General features: G+C 40.4%; 1 protein-coding gene across 2 annotated transcripts in view; it reads left to right on the top strand.

Moving 5' to 3' along the window:
* Nucleotides 1-16,427, top strand: part of TUB (TUB bipartite transcription factor) — a 70,289-nt gene extending 53,862 nt beyond the window's left edge. The window contains exons 5-12 of one of the 2 annotated variants that reach the window (XM_084287579.1): nt 308-379; nt 1,288-1,409; nt 2,276-2,467; nt 3,009-3,121; nt 4,229-4,343; nt 9,009-9,107; nt 9,516-9,687; nt 10,931-16,427. In XM_084287579.1, the coding sequence (XP_084143705.1) occupies nt 308-379; nt 1,288-1,409; nt 2,276-2,467; nt 3,009-3,121; nt 4,229-4,343; nt 9,009-9,107; nt 9,516-9,687; nt 10,931-11,064 (1,019 nt within the window). In that variant the 3' untranslated portion in view covers nt 11,065-16,427. The remainder of the gene's footprint in view (nt 1-307; nt 380-1,287; nt 1,410-2,275; nt 2,468-3,008; nt 3,122-4,228; nt 4,344-9,008; nt 9,108-9,515; nt 9,688-10,930) is intronic. The other variant, XM_084287580.1, reaches the window with a different exon arrangement.
* Nucleotides 16,428-16,772: the final 345 nt, after the last annotated feature.

Raw genomic sequence — 16,772 nt, 5'->3', positions numbered from 1 at the left:
AAAAATAGGCCAAAAACTTACCGTGAAGGGCACGCCATTCACAGAAGTGTTTTAGCACGGCTGGTAAGCTTGAGCTCTGAATGAGGGCTTTATGACTTTATTCAAAACACACCAAAGAAAGTGACAGCAGGTATAAGCAGGTGGAAGGTGAATTTGGTTATGCAGAAAGACACGATGTCCCTAATTGAAAATTGTGGCAGCAGTTATTTTGTCCCGTTGAGTAAGCCTTTAGTCCTGTGAGGAGTCAGGCTTGTTCACACACTTAAGGGTTTGCAGAATCAAGCCCATGGATTTTTTCCTTTCCCAGATCCCCATGCAAATACATCCTGGTCCTCTTCCACCTCCCAATCCAGTCTTGTCGCCCTGGATCATGTTCCTGGTAAGTACAGAAGGAAAAAAGTTAATTATGCCCATGCTTTTTAGCTCTGGAAATCTTTGCATTTCGTTTATCCTTCTGCATCAGACTTACCAACAGTGGAAATTCAGGACCAAGTTTTTTCTATTTTTTGGGGGGAGAAAAAAATGCTGCGTAGGTTGCCTCTGATATGTGAAACCTGAGTACAGGGTGGCTTCATCTGCATGATACTCCTTGAAAAACCAGGCCTGGCAAATGTCCCACCATTGACACTTTCTGCTGCCAAATCCTGTTTGATGTTCAAAGTTTCGTTCCCCTTTGAAATGTCTGAGGTTTTGAATTCTTCTTTTAAAGTCAAATTTTTAAGTGCTCTAAGGCAGTTCCTATGGCCTGCACTGATACTGCTTTTTACATGGAATAAATATGCATAAGAACACTTCCTTGATGTGAATGTTTTCCTCTCACTGTTAAGATCTGTGCTTTATCCGATCTCCTAGGAACAGTTAAAAGTGCGCTGTAGAAGGGTTTGTATTTTAATTGGTACGGTTTCCAAATGGCTGTCATAGGTTGTCCACTCAGCTTCAATTTCAGGTTTAAGATTTTCGTTGTGTTTGAAGTCCTTGATGGGATTTAGAAGATTTGAATTTATTTTCTAGCTGTATATTGTTCTTGTATCAATGTGTACCTCAGTCCTCCCTGTGGAATGGAAACCTTGCTATTTCCTTTCTCATTTGCTGAAATGTGTTGGCTTCTCATGCAGGTGCTGTCTCAGCCATGTACTATTTGTACAGCGCCTCATATAGCGACCCCCCCCACGCACACACCCTCTCTCACCTGTGAGCCTAAAGGTGCAACAGCATAAATGGTGTTCTGCATCACGTATGGGCAGATTCAGTGTGTTAGTATTTCATAGGGCACTGCTTTCTCCTCAGGCATTTCAAGCAGCATGAATTTTGATGAGGAAGAGGATGAGGAAGACGAAGACAGCTCCAGCTCTTCACAGCTAAACAGTAACACCCGGCCTGGTTCTGCCACAAGCAAGAAATCCAATAAGGTAAGGAGTCAGTACCAAAGCAGGAGCATGTTGGTTTCTGTGTACTGCATCACTTCAGAGAACACTCAGGACAGGCCTGGCTTTCCTGTTTTGTTCTCAGTATACACTAAAGCATCTCTGAAGTGATTTACTGTGATAGTTCTCAGTTCACAGAAGCAATGAAAATAATGACTAGGAGTAATGAATAGCAAATATTTTCTGAACTTAAATGAAGAGAAAGGTAAACAGTAAATATTTACCTTTCTGCCTCTTGTGGGTGCCCAGGAGGGTCTACTGCCTTTTTCTCATCATTTTCCCACCCTGCTCTTGCTGCTACTATCTAAAGGTAAAATAAGGCTTCAAATATTCTACATCACGAGCTCTTGCTAAACCAGTGGATGGTGGCTCACTCTTTTATGTACTGCACCAAATTCTCGTCCCTTTTGGAGTTCTCTCTAGCTTAATCCATCTCTCACCATCCCATTTCTTCCTTTAATCAAAGACCATCACTGTTCTTGGATATGAGCCTTCTCAAAAGAGAAATACGTTGAGATGGGAAAGTGTGAGCCAGGGTCTGCTTTGTAACAGTACAGCAATCTGATCGTGCAGCTGCCCTGTTCTTTGCCAGATGTGTCTGTTTGCTCAACGTCAGTAGGATAAATTCCCTATGGGCCTTTGGTAGCCAAGAACTCAACCAATTGGATAGGGAGAGGTACTTAGCTTGGTAAGTTGCCTTGAAGCCACCGAGCTATCAGAACAGAAAAGACAATATGTCCCGTTTGTTTGTTTGTTTGTTTTTAGTGCAGCTGTCATCAACTGCCACTCCTTTGTACCTAAAACCTTGTAACTCAAAGCTGAGGAAACCTGAGCTTTGCTTTCTGTTTTAGGAAGCGGCCTCAGCCCCTAGTCCTTCCACAAATGAGCCTCTCATAGATGTCGATGACCTGGAGGAATTTGCTGTCAGACCTGCTCCACAGGGTGTCACCGTCAAATGCAGAATCACAAGAGACAAGAAAGGAATGGATCGAGGGATGTACCCTACCTATTACCTCCATTTGGAAAGGGAGCATGGTAAAAAGGTCATAAAATACCTTGAATGGCATATCAGTTGCATCTGAATATATATATATATATAAAAAGTCTGAAGAAGTCTTACAAGGAAAATATAAACTTGTATTTTATATGCCTTCTCACTAAGTTCTGCCCTACTGTCTTTCAAAAGCAAAACAACAGTATCAGTTTGTTCTGCTGCCTGTCTTCACATGCCTAATCTTTGGCCTTAAATAATCCATGCATGGCACCTTAATGTGACAGCTGCATTCTGTGGCCTGAAAAGCATCTATTTCAATACCAGTGGAAGGGAGTGCAACCTAGAATTAAACATTTAACAAAATAGGTTGGATTTAATTATTTAAACCATAAATGATGGACTGAGTGGTTGAGAAGTTACTTTCTCTTCCTGATTTTTATCTGTTTTTGCTAAGTCCCAGGAGATCTTCTGTTTGCTAATGGTGCTGGAAGACAGAAAAATTGCCTACGGTTTCCTTATATCAAAGCAGGATGTGGTGTGTGCTAACCCCTTTGGCATTCTAGAACATGGTGTTTTTTTGCACTGCTTAGGTTTTTCTGTTAGCTGGAAGGAAGCGAAAGAAGAGTAAAACCTCTAATTACCTCATCTCCATAGACCCAACTGACCTGTCTCGGGGTGGAGAGAGTTTTATTGGAAAACTGAGGTAAACACTGATACATCTAAGAATTTATATACATAGAGAGAGAGTATAACGTTCCTTTGAAATAAAGAAGTCTTTAATCATCGTGACTTCGTAATTGGAGTTTTGACTACATCATGTGATAACGGTTTTACAGTTTACCATTTTTCAAGTCATATTTTTGGAATTTCTCAAGTACTTATGCGGCCACGTTTTATTAAAAGTCAGCAGACTGGGGCTCCTAAATGCTCATAGGCCAGATTCCCAAGGGTGTATGGGCATCCAAAGATACAGACAAGTTATCTTAATGGAATTTAAAGAAGTACATGAGCAGATTATAACTAGCTGCTGTTGATATTTCGGGAGTTCTGTCTTAAATAATTTGAAAATCTCCTGAGTTTTGCTCATTCCTTAAGATCTTAATTAGAGTTATTTACATGTACTGGAATTTGCTCGGAATCACATGCTTCTTTTCTGTCCGTCACCCCATCATACATCAGTCTTGTTGATACCGACACGGTGCCTCTCAATGTATGCTTAGATCGTCTGTGCCGGAGGAGAGGGCCCGTACCCCTAATTGCTGTTTGCCTGTGTGAATCTCAGAACTTAATGTACTGCTGCAATGCAAACACAGAAGGAGGATAAAGCAGTGTTAATGTTTTCTAAATCGTATTTTGCACTTCTTGGTCTGATTTCCATTTAAATAGTAAAGACCAATCTTATTTCTAACCTTATGAAAATCACTGTCTGTAGTCTAGTGGAGCTCGTAATTAGGTAAGAAGGCAGATGGTTTTGTAGAGAGTAAGCATACTGAAAAAAGAAAAAAAAAGAGAAAAAAAATCAAACAAATAACCCTAACCCCACCTTATTGCCTTCTTGAATTTACTAGTTTACGAGATGTGATGAGAAGTCTTCAGTGTAATGATAGGAACCTTTGCTGTGCTCTGCGCTACCTTTACATTTTTGTTATGGCCTTCAATTCAGGAGGTGCCATTCAGTTGGGATTAGAGTTAACAACTATTTGTACTTCATATTACTTGTCTTTTCTTTGGGGCTATAGTGCAGTAAAGGATAGATGTCTGAGGCAGTGTAATTGACAAATGGTGATTGGATTTTCCATTTTTTTGATAGATCAAATCTTATGGGAACTAAGTTTACAGTTTATGACAATGGAGTAAATCCAATGAAAACAACATCAAGCCTGGAAGCGAGTATCCTGCGTCAGGAGCTAGCTGCTATTTGTTATGTAAGTACTGCTCACAGGCAAAATATGCAAGAAAGGGCAGCTCAGTTTCTGAAATAACACACTGAATTTCCTTCTCACTTAAGATTATGTAAGTCAACATTTATGCTTTGACGTAATGAAACACCTGATCTTCACCGGAGAAACCGGGAAATTCGGTAGAAAGTAGAGGTGAAAAATGTCGTGCATAGAACCAGGTTGCCCAGTTCTCACTTTTGATCAGAAGACGTTGGAGCTCTTACATAACCCCCCAAAAGTAGGATGCTTCACAGACTGCAGGCACCATCTGGGGGAGCCTCCTGAACTGGGAGAAGTTGTGTACCTGGAGTTGCTGAACTAAGTCATGATCATTTATAATGACATTTTGGGGGAGGCCTCTCTGATCCAAAACACATAGCTGGACAGTTGGGTCTGCAGCAGTGGCAAAGAGACTGGCATAAAAGCTCTAAAAATCCTTTTTACCTGGAAAGCAAAACAAAGCAAATCAAATTTGTTTTTCAAAATGCGTTTGAATGAGAGAAAACTGCTTCTTATAGGAGAGTAAATAGCTTTTGTCAGAAGCAATGCAGACAACTAGGGCTTGGAGCACAGTTGGTGTTGTGGAATGGCTACAGGATGACTAACTGCTTTACTGAGAGTGTTCTGCCCAGAAATCTCTGGGTCCAAGTAACTCTTCTGATTTGTATATGCAGTCCTATAGAAAAATTTCTGTTTTCCTAAATCAACAACTGACCAAAATATTCAGGAATCACTTTCTGAAAAGTTCTTATCTAATTCTAATCAAGAATGCCAGTTCAAGGTCTAGTTGTCACAGCATTTCACCAGCATATGCACAGAATGTGTCCCTGGAAAGGTCAGCTTCGGGATGCAAGAAGCAGTGCGCCTGGAAGCTTTAAGCAGGAAAGGAAAAGGAAAGCAGAGACCCATCCGTACCGTGCAAAGTGCTGAGAGCACCGAGGTGACAGTATTAACTTTTAGTGTTCTTTTTCTGCTGCTTAGTTTGTAGTTTTTTATGTGAATATTTTATAAATTGTGCATTTCTTCATATGCACTTATTTGGGCATGTGGTCTCTGCACACACAAGTGCTCAACATGGCCCCTCTGTACCGGTTGGATTTGAAACTCTGAGAACTTCAGAAAATCCAGATAGCAGGATTTAACAACAGAGTCCAGGATTTGATGTCAGTTTGTAGTTCAACTGAAGTTTCAGTAGGAACCTAGAAGAATTTCCATATTTAAAAAAGGTAATTTTACTGGTTTACACAGGAGGGCATTCTCTAGCACCGGGTAACTAATCATTTGGTGCAAACTGGAAATGGAAATAGAAAACAAAAACAGTTTTAAAAAGTTATATATTGAAAAATTCTGGCACTGTTTGTATAAGGGAGCAACACTGACATTTGAACAATTAACAATACCAAATAAGAAACTCAGTTGCAGTCAGCAGAGGTAATGAGAAGTTGCAGCGCACGTGTTGGAAAGAACAGAACCACAGTCCCTGTTTGGAGAATGTGGATAAGACTAAGGCTGGTTTTATATGCCTGTTTGCAGATCAGCAGTTTAAAACTTGTACATTTGTATAAGAAAATGACTCATTCCACTGATGTCTTAATACTCATGGCAAAAGGCAGCAGGCTTGCCGGTGTGCTATGTCCAGAGGACAAAAGGAAATCTAAATTAAGTTTCATTAATAGTTAGGTTTGCTAAGGTGAGATTAATGTTCCTGAAAGCAGCAGAACCACAGCAAAGAATGCCGTAAAGAGCACTCCTGAAACACCCTTGTCCTAAGGTAACTTAATTCTTGCCTTGAGATTTTTCCTGCAGCAAAGAATTTTAATAAGCAGTATCTTGAAAGTGCCACTATGCAGTTCACTGTGTCTCAACTCATCCAATCAAGTACCCATCTGGAGAGCAAGCTGTACCCGCTCCCACCAATTCACCGAGCCTGACCTGCTGAATCTTCGGCAGGTCTGGTTTATGCAGGCAGAAGGTAGCAATATCTGTCATTAATTGTGGGATAAACAGAGAGCTCTCATTGTGGAGTTCACCTTAAGATGTGTTTCAAGCAACGTGAGTAATGTTAGTGCAAAGACTGCGTTTCATCAGGTGCTCTTACCCATTTTTACCTTTCTCGATGATGGCAGGCTAGCACACTAATAAATCTGCAGCAGCACCTAATGGCTGATTTCAGAATCGCTTGGCAGAATTTATCAAGAAACAAGGAGACCTAACTGTACCTTTTGTACCAGGATTTTCTGCTCCAGGTTCCTTTATAGCCATAGGATCGCACAATTCAGTTGGCATCAGATTCTACAGGCAGGGAGCTCAGCTGGCATTGTGAGGTGTGACTCAGGTTTCAATAAAGCCAGAATAAAACTACGTATTCATGATTAGGCCTCAATCACTTGCGTTATACTCTCATGTAGTGGGGTTTTGTGGTTTTGGGTTTTCTCTGAAAATCTGTGTTTCTACAGAATATATTAAGGACAAGGCATGCCTGTGCAAATCCAAGTCCAGAGAGGAAAGTTGCTGAAGTAAAGACAAATATGGGATAATGAAATTGCGAGTCTCCTGGGAGCTGCTGGCATATGCAGCGTACAGCTTTTATCGTGGCAGCTATTCCCAACACAGTGAATATCTGCCATATTTTTACGAAAGTGTGTAATAGTTTAAAAGCAACACCGGGGAGAGGGTCTGCACTCTTTCAGTGCAGTTTGTTGTGACGCATGCCTGCAGGAGCAGCTTTGCTGGTTGGACACAGGCAGAGAGTGCAGCTTCTCAGCAACACTGCTGGGCCAAGACCGTAGCTGATTTAAATCTGTAGAGCTCTGCCAGCTAACAGCAATTACGTGGAGCTCCCATGTAACTCAAGACTGCCAGTGACATTAAAATGGTGTGAAATCATAATTCGGCCTATGTTCCCTAATAGTGCTGTTGGTAGTCTTGAATTTGCACACGCAAGTAGAGAACCCGGGAGACAAGGGAAAATAATTTTGGTTGGTGCAACGCAGATTGGAAAGGTCTGCTCTTAATTTAAGCTCCTCTTTTATGCACACTGTTTTCCTCATCTATTCTATGCTTGTAGAGTTTTAATTCTGTATCTTGAGTTTAGCAAAAGGATCACGTTTGCCAATAAATGTTCGGTGTAATTGGTGATTGATACAATGTGCAGCTAGAAACCATTCCTTTAGCATTTGGCAGAAAGACTGAGTTTACGTTTCTGAATAAATCCCAAGAATACAGTACTGTTGTTTCAGAGTGATAGCACTGCTTCTTGGGAGGGAAGTGATTCAGCACTATTATTTAATTTTACCTTGAACAATGTCTTCAACCAGTCAGCATCTAAATGAATTGTGGATAGCGTAACAGCAGCTTGATGAGAAGAAAAGCTTGTAAGGCATTGCAGAGAAGACCAAAATTGTCAGCAGTTAGTGGAAAATAAGCATAAGTATGAATCTTTTCTTAGAAATTGACTTCTGCTCTGCTGAGTCTCTCCTGCTTATAAAATCTGCTGGCAGTCATTTTAGTCTGAGTCTTGTCACGATACAAAACCAAGTAATGCTTCCAACTGAACTGAAAACATTGGTTTACTTTGCCAGGGCCCTTGATACAAGTGATTTGGGAAAGAGGTTGAATCTTTCCCATTAAAGTATATAGCCATGGACGTATATAAATATACCTAGATTGCTTCAAGAGTATTTATTAAAATGTCTCAGTGGAGTTTTCCTAGCATGCATTCAAATCATCAATGAGTTGTGTAAAATCTCCAGATGGTTTGCTGACACAGCCAAAATTATTTCAAAGGTCTGATAAATGAAGAATATTCCGTACAAGTAAAATTTGCACGGCCCCCTTCATTTGTGAATGGTGAAGGGGAAATATGTATGTGAGAAAAAAAAACAACTACAAAACATGAGGGGTGGAGTTGGACCTTTAGAGGTGTCACTGTCTCGTGTGGTTGTATTTTGAGAGGATAGTGCAATACTTGGATGCTTTTGTGAAAAACTGGTCAGAAATGCCTCAAATCATGCTTAATGGAAGAACTTGTACTTTCCATGGATTTGTTGTTGGTGCCCATGTTATTTCTTTACTTTCTCTGCCTCCATAGCTCAAAAATCTGCCTTCATGCTAATGTGTTTGTTTTTTGCCATGCTCATCTTTAAGCATAATATATCTGAAGACTGAAAACCACAGCACTGGTAACAGATGCTCTTACTGGCAGCTTCTTCTTGTTTGCTCTTGTACTGGCTCTGGAATAAATGGAGTTGGTCCCATATATTTAATTTAGTCTCTCATCAAAATGTGTGACTGCGTTTTATGATTTTTAAAATACAACTACTGTATTTTCAGATCTAGCAGTATCCAAGCAATTTGGTTAGTTCCTATCTTTTTTTAGCAGAGGAATTATTTTTTTATTTCTTAAATTGTATTCAGGTTGCTGGCAGCCAGTGCTAGGAGTGTTTTTGGAAACCTCTCTATTTCTATTTTTCCTGTTGTCAGAGCTTCTCAGACAAAAGCTAGAGTTTGGCAGTGCCAGTGAAGGTGGGAGTTCAAGATGTCTTATGAGTTCACTAACAAAAGTTTCCTGGGCTATTGCTGTATCTTTCTGTTGAAGAAATTAACTTTAAAAATACAGAACATGATGAGCTCTTTTCTAATTACATTTAGGAAACAAATGTCTTGGGGTTTAAAGGACCTCGTAAAATGAGTGTGATCATACCAGGAATGAATATGGATCATGAACGAGTTTCCATCAGACCACGAAATGTAAGTCCATCAGTCAACAATAAAAATTACTTTTTTTTTTTTTTTTCAGATAGAGTTAGTTTTTTGCATTTCTGGAGATTTAGAGATTTAAAAAAAAATATGTTAGAACAGTTTCAGAACAATGGGATGTGTGACTAGTTCTGTGACTCACAACAGCACTACAAATAATAATGTATTTTGATAACAAAAGATGCAGCTAACCTTTTCCAAGCTGCAAAAAGGACTCGACTGCATAGCCTTATTAAGATACTCTGATTTCTCTATTTTATTTGATGATGCTGTGCTGAGAGTTGACAGTGACAGTTAAGTGTTTTGGCTTGGATTTATGGACATTTGTGTGTGTGTGTGAATTTATATTTTCATCTTTTGTGATTGTTGAACTGAAGTGCTTATCTTTGGTGTGTGCAGGAACATGAGACACTGCTTGCAAGATGGCAGAACAAAAATACAGAAAGTGTCATTGAGCTGCACAACAAAACTCCAGTGTGGAATGATGACACTCAGTCCTATGTTTTAAATTTCCATGGTCGAGTCACACAGGCCTCAGTGAAGAACTTCCAAATTATTCACGATAACGATCGTAAGTTTGTCTATCTCTTTTTAGTGTGTAGAAACAGTACTACATACCCAGCCTGGCAGTGATTCTGCCCTTACTGTTGTTACCTGGATGAGTTTAGTTTAGTTGTGTGGGTCCAACTCACTGCATCATGTACCCCCGTTCAGCAGGACCATGGGGCAGCATCACTTCACTCAATCACTTCAATCACATTGCCCTTCCTTGATTTTTTTGTGTGCTCTGGTCTCCATACACTGTCCAACTGGTGGTGCTCTGACTGGTCTCATTCTGCATCCACTTCACCATAACTACTCTTCGTAGCATTAGCCCTACCAAGCATCCTGAAAACATCAGGACTAGAAAATGTCAGGACTGCCTTTCACACCACCTCTGGCTCCGTACCTGCATGCTGCATTCCATCAGCCACGTAGGGCCCTCTTTTTTTCACAATTGTTGGAGCAGGGCAAAAGACAAGTGCTTGAGCAGTGTGGGGCTGCCCCACTTTGCACTCGCTTCAGGAATGCATAAATAGTCACTGGTGCTGGACCACACTGGATTAGGACAGCGTCATGCTTAGACAGCCAGGGAGTACAGGAAACTGTGGTAAAAGTGACTGTGCCAGTCTCCAGAAGCAACGCTGTTTGAAACAGCAGTGCATGCATTTGATGCGTTTTCTAAGGGAAAACAGTTAGATCTGCATCTTCAACAAAACAGGTTGTTTCAGACTGTGAATGAGGCTGACATCTCCTCTTGCTGCCAAAGAGTACAAAAAGGAAAAAATTTTGAATATGATATAACATGGATGCATGACAACATCTAAATGACAATCATACATTCCCTTTCTACCTTATGCTTAATTGTCCACTTGCCTTCAGTTAAGTAGGAATAGAATTAATTGATTCTTGTGGCACGTGAAACCCTGTACTAGGTCTCTGTAAGAAGCTTGAGCATTTTATGGAGAACTAATTTTACCTCTGTTTAAAAAAAACAAAAACCAAAAAACATTTTAATCTATGTAATTTCTCTGAAAGTCAGTAACAAGTCTTGCAGTCCTTAACCACGTAAATATTCCTCACTCAACTTGCTACTCCCTATCAGATACCAGTACACCCACTCACATGAGTGAGTGTTGTGAAGTTTGATGTGTGAGCATGTTTCATTTGTACTTTGTTCAGCTGGGTCAGAGGAGGATGTTTGTATGGATGCTTATTGAGTGAGGGCTGTGAACAAAAAATAATGCTTTGTCTTTTTTTGACCTTTCTTGCAGCTGACTATATAGTGATGCAGTTTGGCCGTGTGGCTGAGGATGTGTTCACCATGGACTACAACTACCCAATGTGCGCGCTACAAGCCTTTGCTATTGCCCTTTCTAGTTTTGACAGCAAGCTGGCTTGTGAGTAAGGGGGTATGGGAGAGCATCCTCTCAGAGGAAGCCGTTTGCCATACGATTCCTAATTCTTGCTGGTGTCACCCACGGTCCGTACTAAACAGGTCAGGGAAAATGCAATTGCGGAGGACCACGGGATCGCTGGAGAGAAAGTGAAAGGAACCTTCTAAAAAATCAGGACATTCAGGAAATGTTTTCCTTTTTTTCTGTCATATTTTTCTGGAAGTGGCATCAAGTTTGTGTAAATAGAGGTTCTGTCTCTCGTTCTTGATTATGTTATGGAGATGTGCCATGATGTACTGTACCGTGGCTCTAGTAGCACCATTATGACGGTGTCTTTTTTAAATCCAGAAAGTGCGCTCTTGAAAAATTTCTTTTTACGTTTAAGATTGATTCGGAGGCTGCAATCATACCTCAAGGTTGCATTCCTACCTTGAATAATCAGAACTTGACATCGTCCAACATGAAAGAAAGATCACAGAAAAAGCACCTTTTTGAATTTGCAAGGATCTCGTGTAGTTTAAAGCCAAGTTTAAGGGTTGAAAACCTATATTGGACTGAATTTGATGCATTACTATTGTATATGTAGAAGGGCATGATGAATTTTAATCGCAGTAGGAGGAAATGAAGTAGAAAGCACAAAATAATGTTGCACAAGTCACTTGAATTCTAAGCTGTCATTATGTTTTAACATCTATATGCTTTTTAATTTTTTCAAATGAAAATGTATTGGGAGTACAGGAAGGAAAAGGGAAACCTCTAGGTGCCAAGAAAGCATAACTTATGCTGAATTTGGCATGTTGCGTGTTGGGAATTTATAGCCTTGTATTGCTGTGGTAATTCAAACATATTTTGTATGAAGTGATATAAACAGTTGGGTAAAGGCTTTCCGCAGATAATCTTATTATTTTAAGCGGGCTGTGTAAAGCTGAGGAAGGTAAATGGAAATATTTTATTAAATTTGTCTGACCTTTTGCAATTTCACAATTTGTTGACTGCATTTTTGAACTTTCAGCAACAATCACTTTTCATATTTATTTCCCATTGTAAGAACAATGAAATCGACTGAAACTGTGTATGTTGTTCTGTAATGTAAATGTGCCAGCTACTGAGCTAAATCCTTCTAGGCAAATCTAGTGTATGCTGCATACAAACGAGACATTGGCAGGACACTGAATAGCATAAAAATAGTGTGAAGTTTGTTTCATTTTTTCTGATTTGTATGGAATATATAAACAAGTACCTTTTCAAAACCCAAGGAAAGAACAAGCTTCTCTTCTCTTCTTTTCCAAACATCTCAAAATCCAAGAGCTGCAACTGAAAGCACAGCATAAAACAGATTTAAAAATAATGAATCTTTCTGACATTGTTCCATACAATGCTGTTGCCAAAGGCACACAACATAACAGAATTTAGTATGTAGTTCACCAGAGGGGTATTGAAAGGTGTGTAAAGTGAAAAAGTAGTTGTATTTTATACTGTGTGTATGCAGATTCTCCTTTTTATCTTCATAGACTCATGTTGCACAACCAAAGTTTACATAATAAGAAAGCGAGATCAAATCTGCTTGTCTCATAGCTGTCAGTCCCTTTTTGACTACAGGGGACAGGCCACAAGGCGAGGTTGTGCCATCTGGACTGTTTAATTTCAACTAATAAAAGAAATATACTCTCTTTTTCATATTTGCCTTCAGGTCTCCTTCCCAGTATACAGGCAAGGAAATTTCAGATAAGAGATGGAAATAAGTAATTGCCAGCATTTTTTCTAATCCTTTTGAAATCTCTGTCAAAAAAGTCTGCTGACTTTGAACAGTGTTTTGTTGATAGACTCAGCCTGTCAAATGTGATCTTTAAATAACAGGAGGCTCTGCAATTTTTTTCTGATCTTTGGCAAGAAGCGTTTCTGCACAATGGTATAAAATGGAACGACGCCTTTTATTTGAAAGAAATGAGCAGTCAGCTCCCTCAAAGAATGATCAAAATGATGAATCATGAGCTGCAGGCTGATACTGAACGCTTTGCGCATGGGTGCTTTCTGTTCCCCTCTGCTTGGTGGTTTCCCACCACCTCACGTTCCTACCTGTGATCACACTTCGGATTTTAACGGAGCCCTTAAGCCTTTGGTACCTCCTGTCAGTCTTTAAAAACTAGCTCCAGTGATAACCAGCATTTTTGTTCGGACTACTGCAAAACTAGACAGGAATTCTGGTATTCTGATATTTATTCTGAGTTCTGATATTTACATCTGATCTGGGTCTCAAGAGCTCTGCAGCACAGGAATGGTGAATCTGTGCGGCTTTAATTTTGTGGATCACCAGTCATAGGTCGTCTGTACAGCCTGAGAAAGTGGCACCTGACACAGTTTTCTGGCTCTCTCCGCTCACAAAGCTGTGTTAAAGGAACTAAGCATCTGCTGGTGCAAATACACAATCTTTAGTAGTCGAGTTGGTTTAGGATGGGTTATTTTTAACCCGGGTGATAACAATGGTCTGACTTGCATCATGGCCCCACAGGGAATTGGTCTGAAAAGGAAGCTCATGTGCAGTGAACTCTTGCACAAGGGTGAGAATGAGGGGCTGGGAAAAGGCAGAGAGATCAGCTTCTTGGGAGAGCATTGCTGCCAGCACATTGTGTAACTTCACCCTCGCTGCGTGTTCTTTCCAGGCCAGGTATTTTTTTGTAGCCTGTAAGCATGCCAGGAGGAAAGCGGTGACTCAAATTCCCATAATCTTATCAGAATCATACAGGGACATCAGCCAACATGCTGCTGGGAAAAAAAAAAAATAAATCCCTACCATAAATTGAGGTCGCTAGAGGGGGACGTTAACCTGGGGCTAACAACGACGAGGAGCTCTCCTTAAATCTGGTTCAGTCGCAATAGGATTTACACTGAGTGGCTTTTGCCAAGCCCCTAATTCCTCACTGTTGTTGAGCAAGGTGCTGTGTTCTGTTGATTCACTTGGCCATTGCCATCTGCTCCAGAAGAAGTTGCTTTTAATTTAGACTGGCACCTGTATTTCTGCTGGACCCTTTCTAGTGAAGGGCACTGCTACGTAGCAATGCAAGGTGATGTTCCAAGTTTCCAGCACTTCTCCAAATTTTGTTTTGCTAACTTGGTAAAGGCACGGCGGGCTCTGAGTATACAATCATGCCTGAGATTGCACAGTCCTCACAGGGTGGATTTTCCTCCACACTAGCAACAAAATCTTAGTACCGGTATATAATTTCAGAGAGAGCTGCATACTAAAGTAACCTAGGAGTAATTAGTGACACACTCTTATTAGTAGTGGCTTCTGGAGGGGCTGCACATTAATGTGCAACAGGGCATAGCCTTGTTCACTCAGTGGGTCAAAGAATGTAATGGTACTGAGCATAGTCCTAGTGAGTGTTTGGATACAGCAGACTTAGTATTATTTAAAATCCCCCTACCGATGATTTTTTTTTTCATCTGCTGTTGTTTTTGGCAGAGCGTTGTAAACAAATTCCCTGCCTGAATTGCTTGTAGGCAAATCCTGCACGCTTTAATGAGAGTTCTTAATCTAACTTGTCACTCTGTTTACATCAAACAGTTTCTTCCTGGCCCTTTATCTAATTTTCTTCATCTCTGATGTTCTGTTCCTTCTCGTTCTCTTCACAATCCCTTTATCTTTCCTTCAAGGACGTGCAACTCAAAAGTGTTTATTTTGACAATATTACTCGGTGATCTCTCCACAGCTGAGTAATGCCTTCAGTGCATATCCAGTGATGCTCCTATAATAGAAGCCTTATCAGAGGGGTGAATTTGGCCCTTTGGCTTTGCGGTGGAGTAAATTAACACATTAAAAGGAAGCAGATAAAAAAGCTTGCCTAAAATGTAAGCACAATTTCTCTCAGTAACTGTTCAGGAGCCAGAGGTTCCAAACCATGGGTTGCAAATCAATGAGCAAAACTGTCCGCAAGCCCAGAGGCGAACTGTCACACAAATCCACTTTGTAGCGCTGCCTTATTTTTCTTTTCAAAAGGCTGAGAGAGATTTTGTGGACTAAAATGTGTGGGTGCCCTAAAAGAGAGTTTATTTCCCAAAAGCTAAACATCACTCTGCTCCTTTTGTAGGATAAAATACGGCACACATAGGTGCATTCGTCCCATAACATAGCCATGTCATAAGCCATTGTTACAAATTCTGATGCTAAGAAGTTTATGAGAATGGTTTTGTAATAAATACTGGGCAAATCTTTCGCTATTCAAGTTGCCTTACAATAGTGCTGGAGTTTGCAGCTAGCTGGCTTCGTGAAGTACTAGAACTAAAGGACCTCTAGTGAAAAGAGCTCTGCTAATGAAAACTTGTAGCTGCACGATCTAAAAACATGGTTGTGAACTCAGATGATACCTGTCATGATGAACCAGTGCCATCAATTCAAACTTTCTGGCTTCTGCTCCCTTTGGATGAACAAAAGAAGAAAGAGGGACTTTCAACAAGCATAGACGTCAGTGAGGTCTGTAAAAGCAACGACCATTGGAGATGGGTTTTTACCTGTAAATATCTGACCCCTGCCTGAGTGCTGCCCAGTAAAAAAGAATGAGATCGATCCAGTCCATAGTAAAAAAAATGCATTCCCAGGTCTTGAATCTTAGCTTTTTGCAAATTTTATTATTCATTTAGTATTAATCTTATGTATAAGGATACAACAAGGACTGAATGTCACACAGCGATCTGGAGTTCTTCCCCTGAAGGGATGAAGACTCCAGATCAGTATCGGAATATTTTGTCTTCGATTATTTCAGTAAGCTAGGGCAGTAAGCTGGGTTACATGGTGATTTAGGCAGAACATTTCTGCTGATGTTTGCTGGGTGTCAGAGAAAATTTTGGACTTGATCCTGTGGAATTCTAACGAGTTCCCCTGTGCTCTCACTGCTCTCCTAAAACAATATTTGCAGGCTTTTTCCTGGTTTTAGAGAAGCATGCACTCACCAATAACATATCTTTGCTTGTCAAATAAGGACAGCGTGTGATAGAGCAGCAGGCACCTGAGGTAGAATTATGGGCTGATGGCTTTCAGATTTCTCAAAAGGCCTCATTTTGATTACTAGAAGAAAGTAATTCTACATATAAATCTTGAGCTATCTAACTACAGAGTATGTGCTACTTCATGAACCTGTGTTTCTGTTGTTCTTTATGTGTGCAATGTACCTTCTAGGTTTCTGCTCTGTAAGTGTTCAAAATTAATTGTGTAGCTACTCGTCAGTTCTTTCTGTTGCTTGCCAAGGAACTAAGAAAAGGATTTGCACAGCTATCTCAGTGTTTTGGTATTTTGCTGTGAATGATAGCTCAGTAGCTGATACTCACAAATGCCTGTGTACTGGATGAAAATGCATTAAAACTTATTTTATATGTTGTATTTTATTTGACTGTCTAGAAATTGGAGATTCCTCTTTTTCATTGAGTGCACCTTTACTCATTTTTTGTGCAAACCCGGTCCTCCCTCCCTGTGCCTCAGTTCTAGTGAGCTGAATGGAAATGCTACTTTTTGGACCTGCCCACATCCCTGTTCTGCTGACGGGCACGGCTGGTGTGCTGAGGAAGCAGATCAGTCCTCACTCAAGGGACTCCAGTAAGGTATGAGCAACTCTCTGCAACCCATGTAGAAACCGAACGGCCAACCAGTCACTTAGGGTGAAGTCTCGACACTGCTGAATTCAGTGGAGATCTTGCCAACGCTTTCAGTGAGGATTGAATTTTTTAC

This window comes from Netta rufina (genome assembly GCF_964035555.1).
Source record: "Netta rufina genome assembly, chromosome: 5".
Classification (NCBI taxonomy): domain Eukaryota; kingdom Metazoa; phylum Chordata; class Aves; order Anseriformes; family Anatidae; genus Netta; species Netta rufina.
This window is presented reverse-complemented; position numbering and strand designations above follow the sequence as displayed.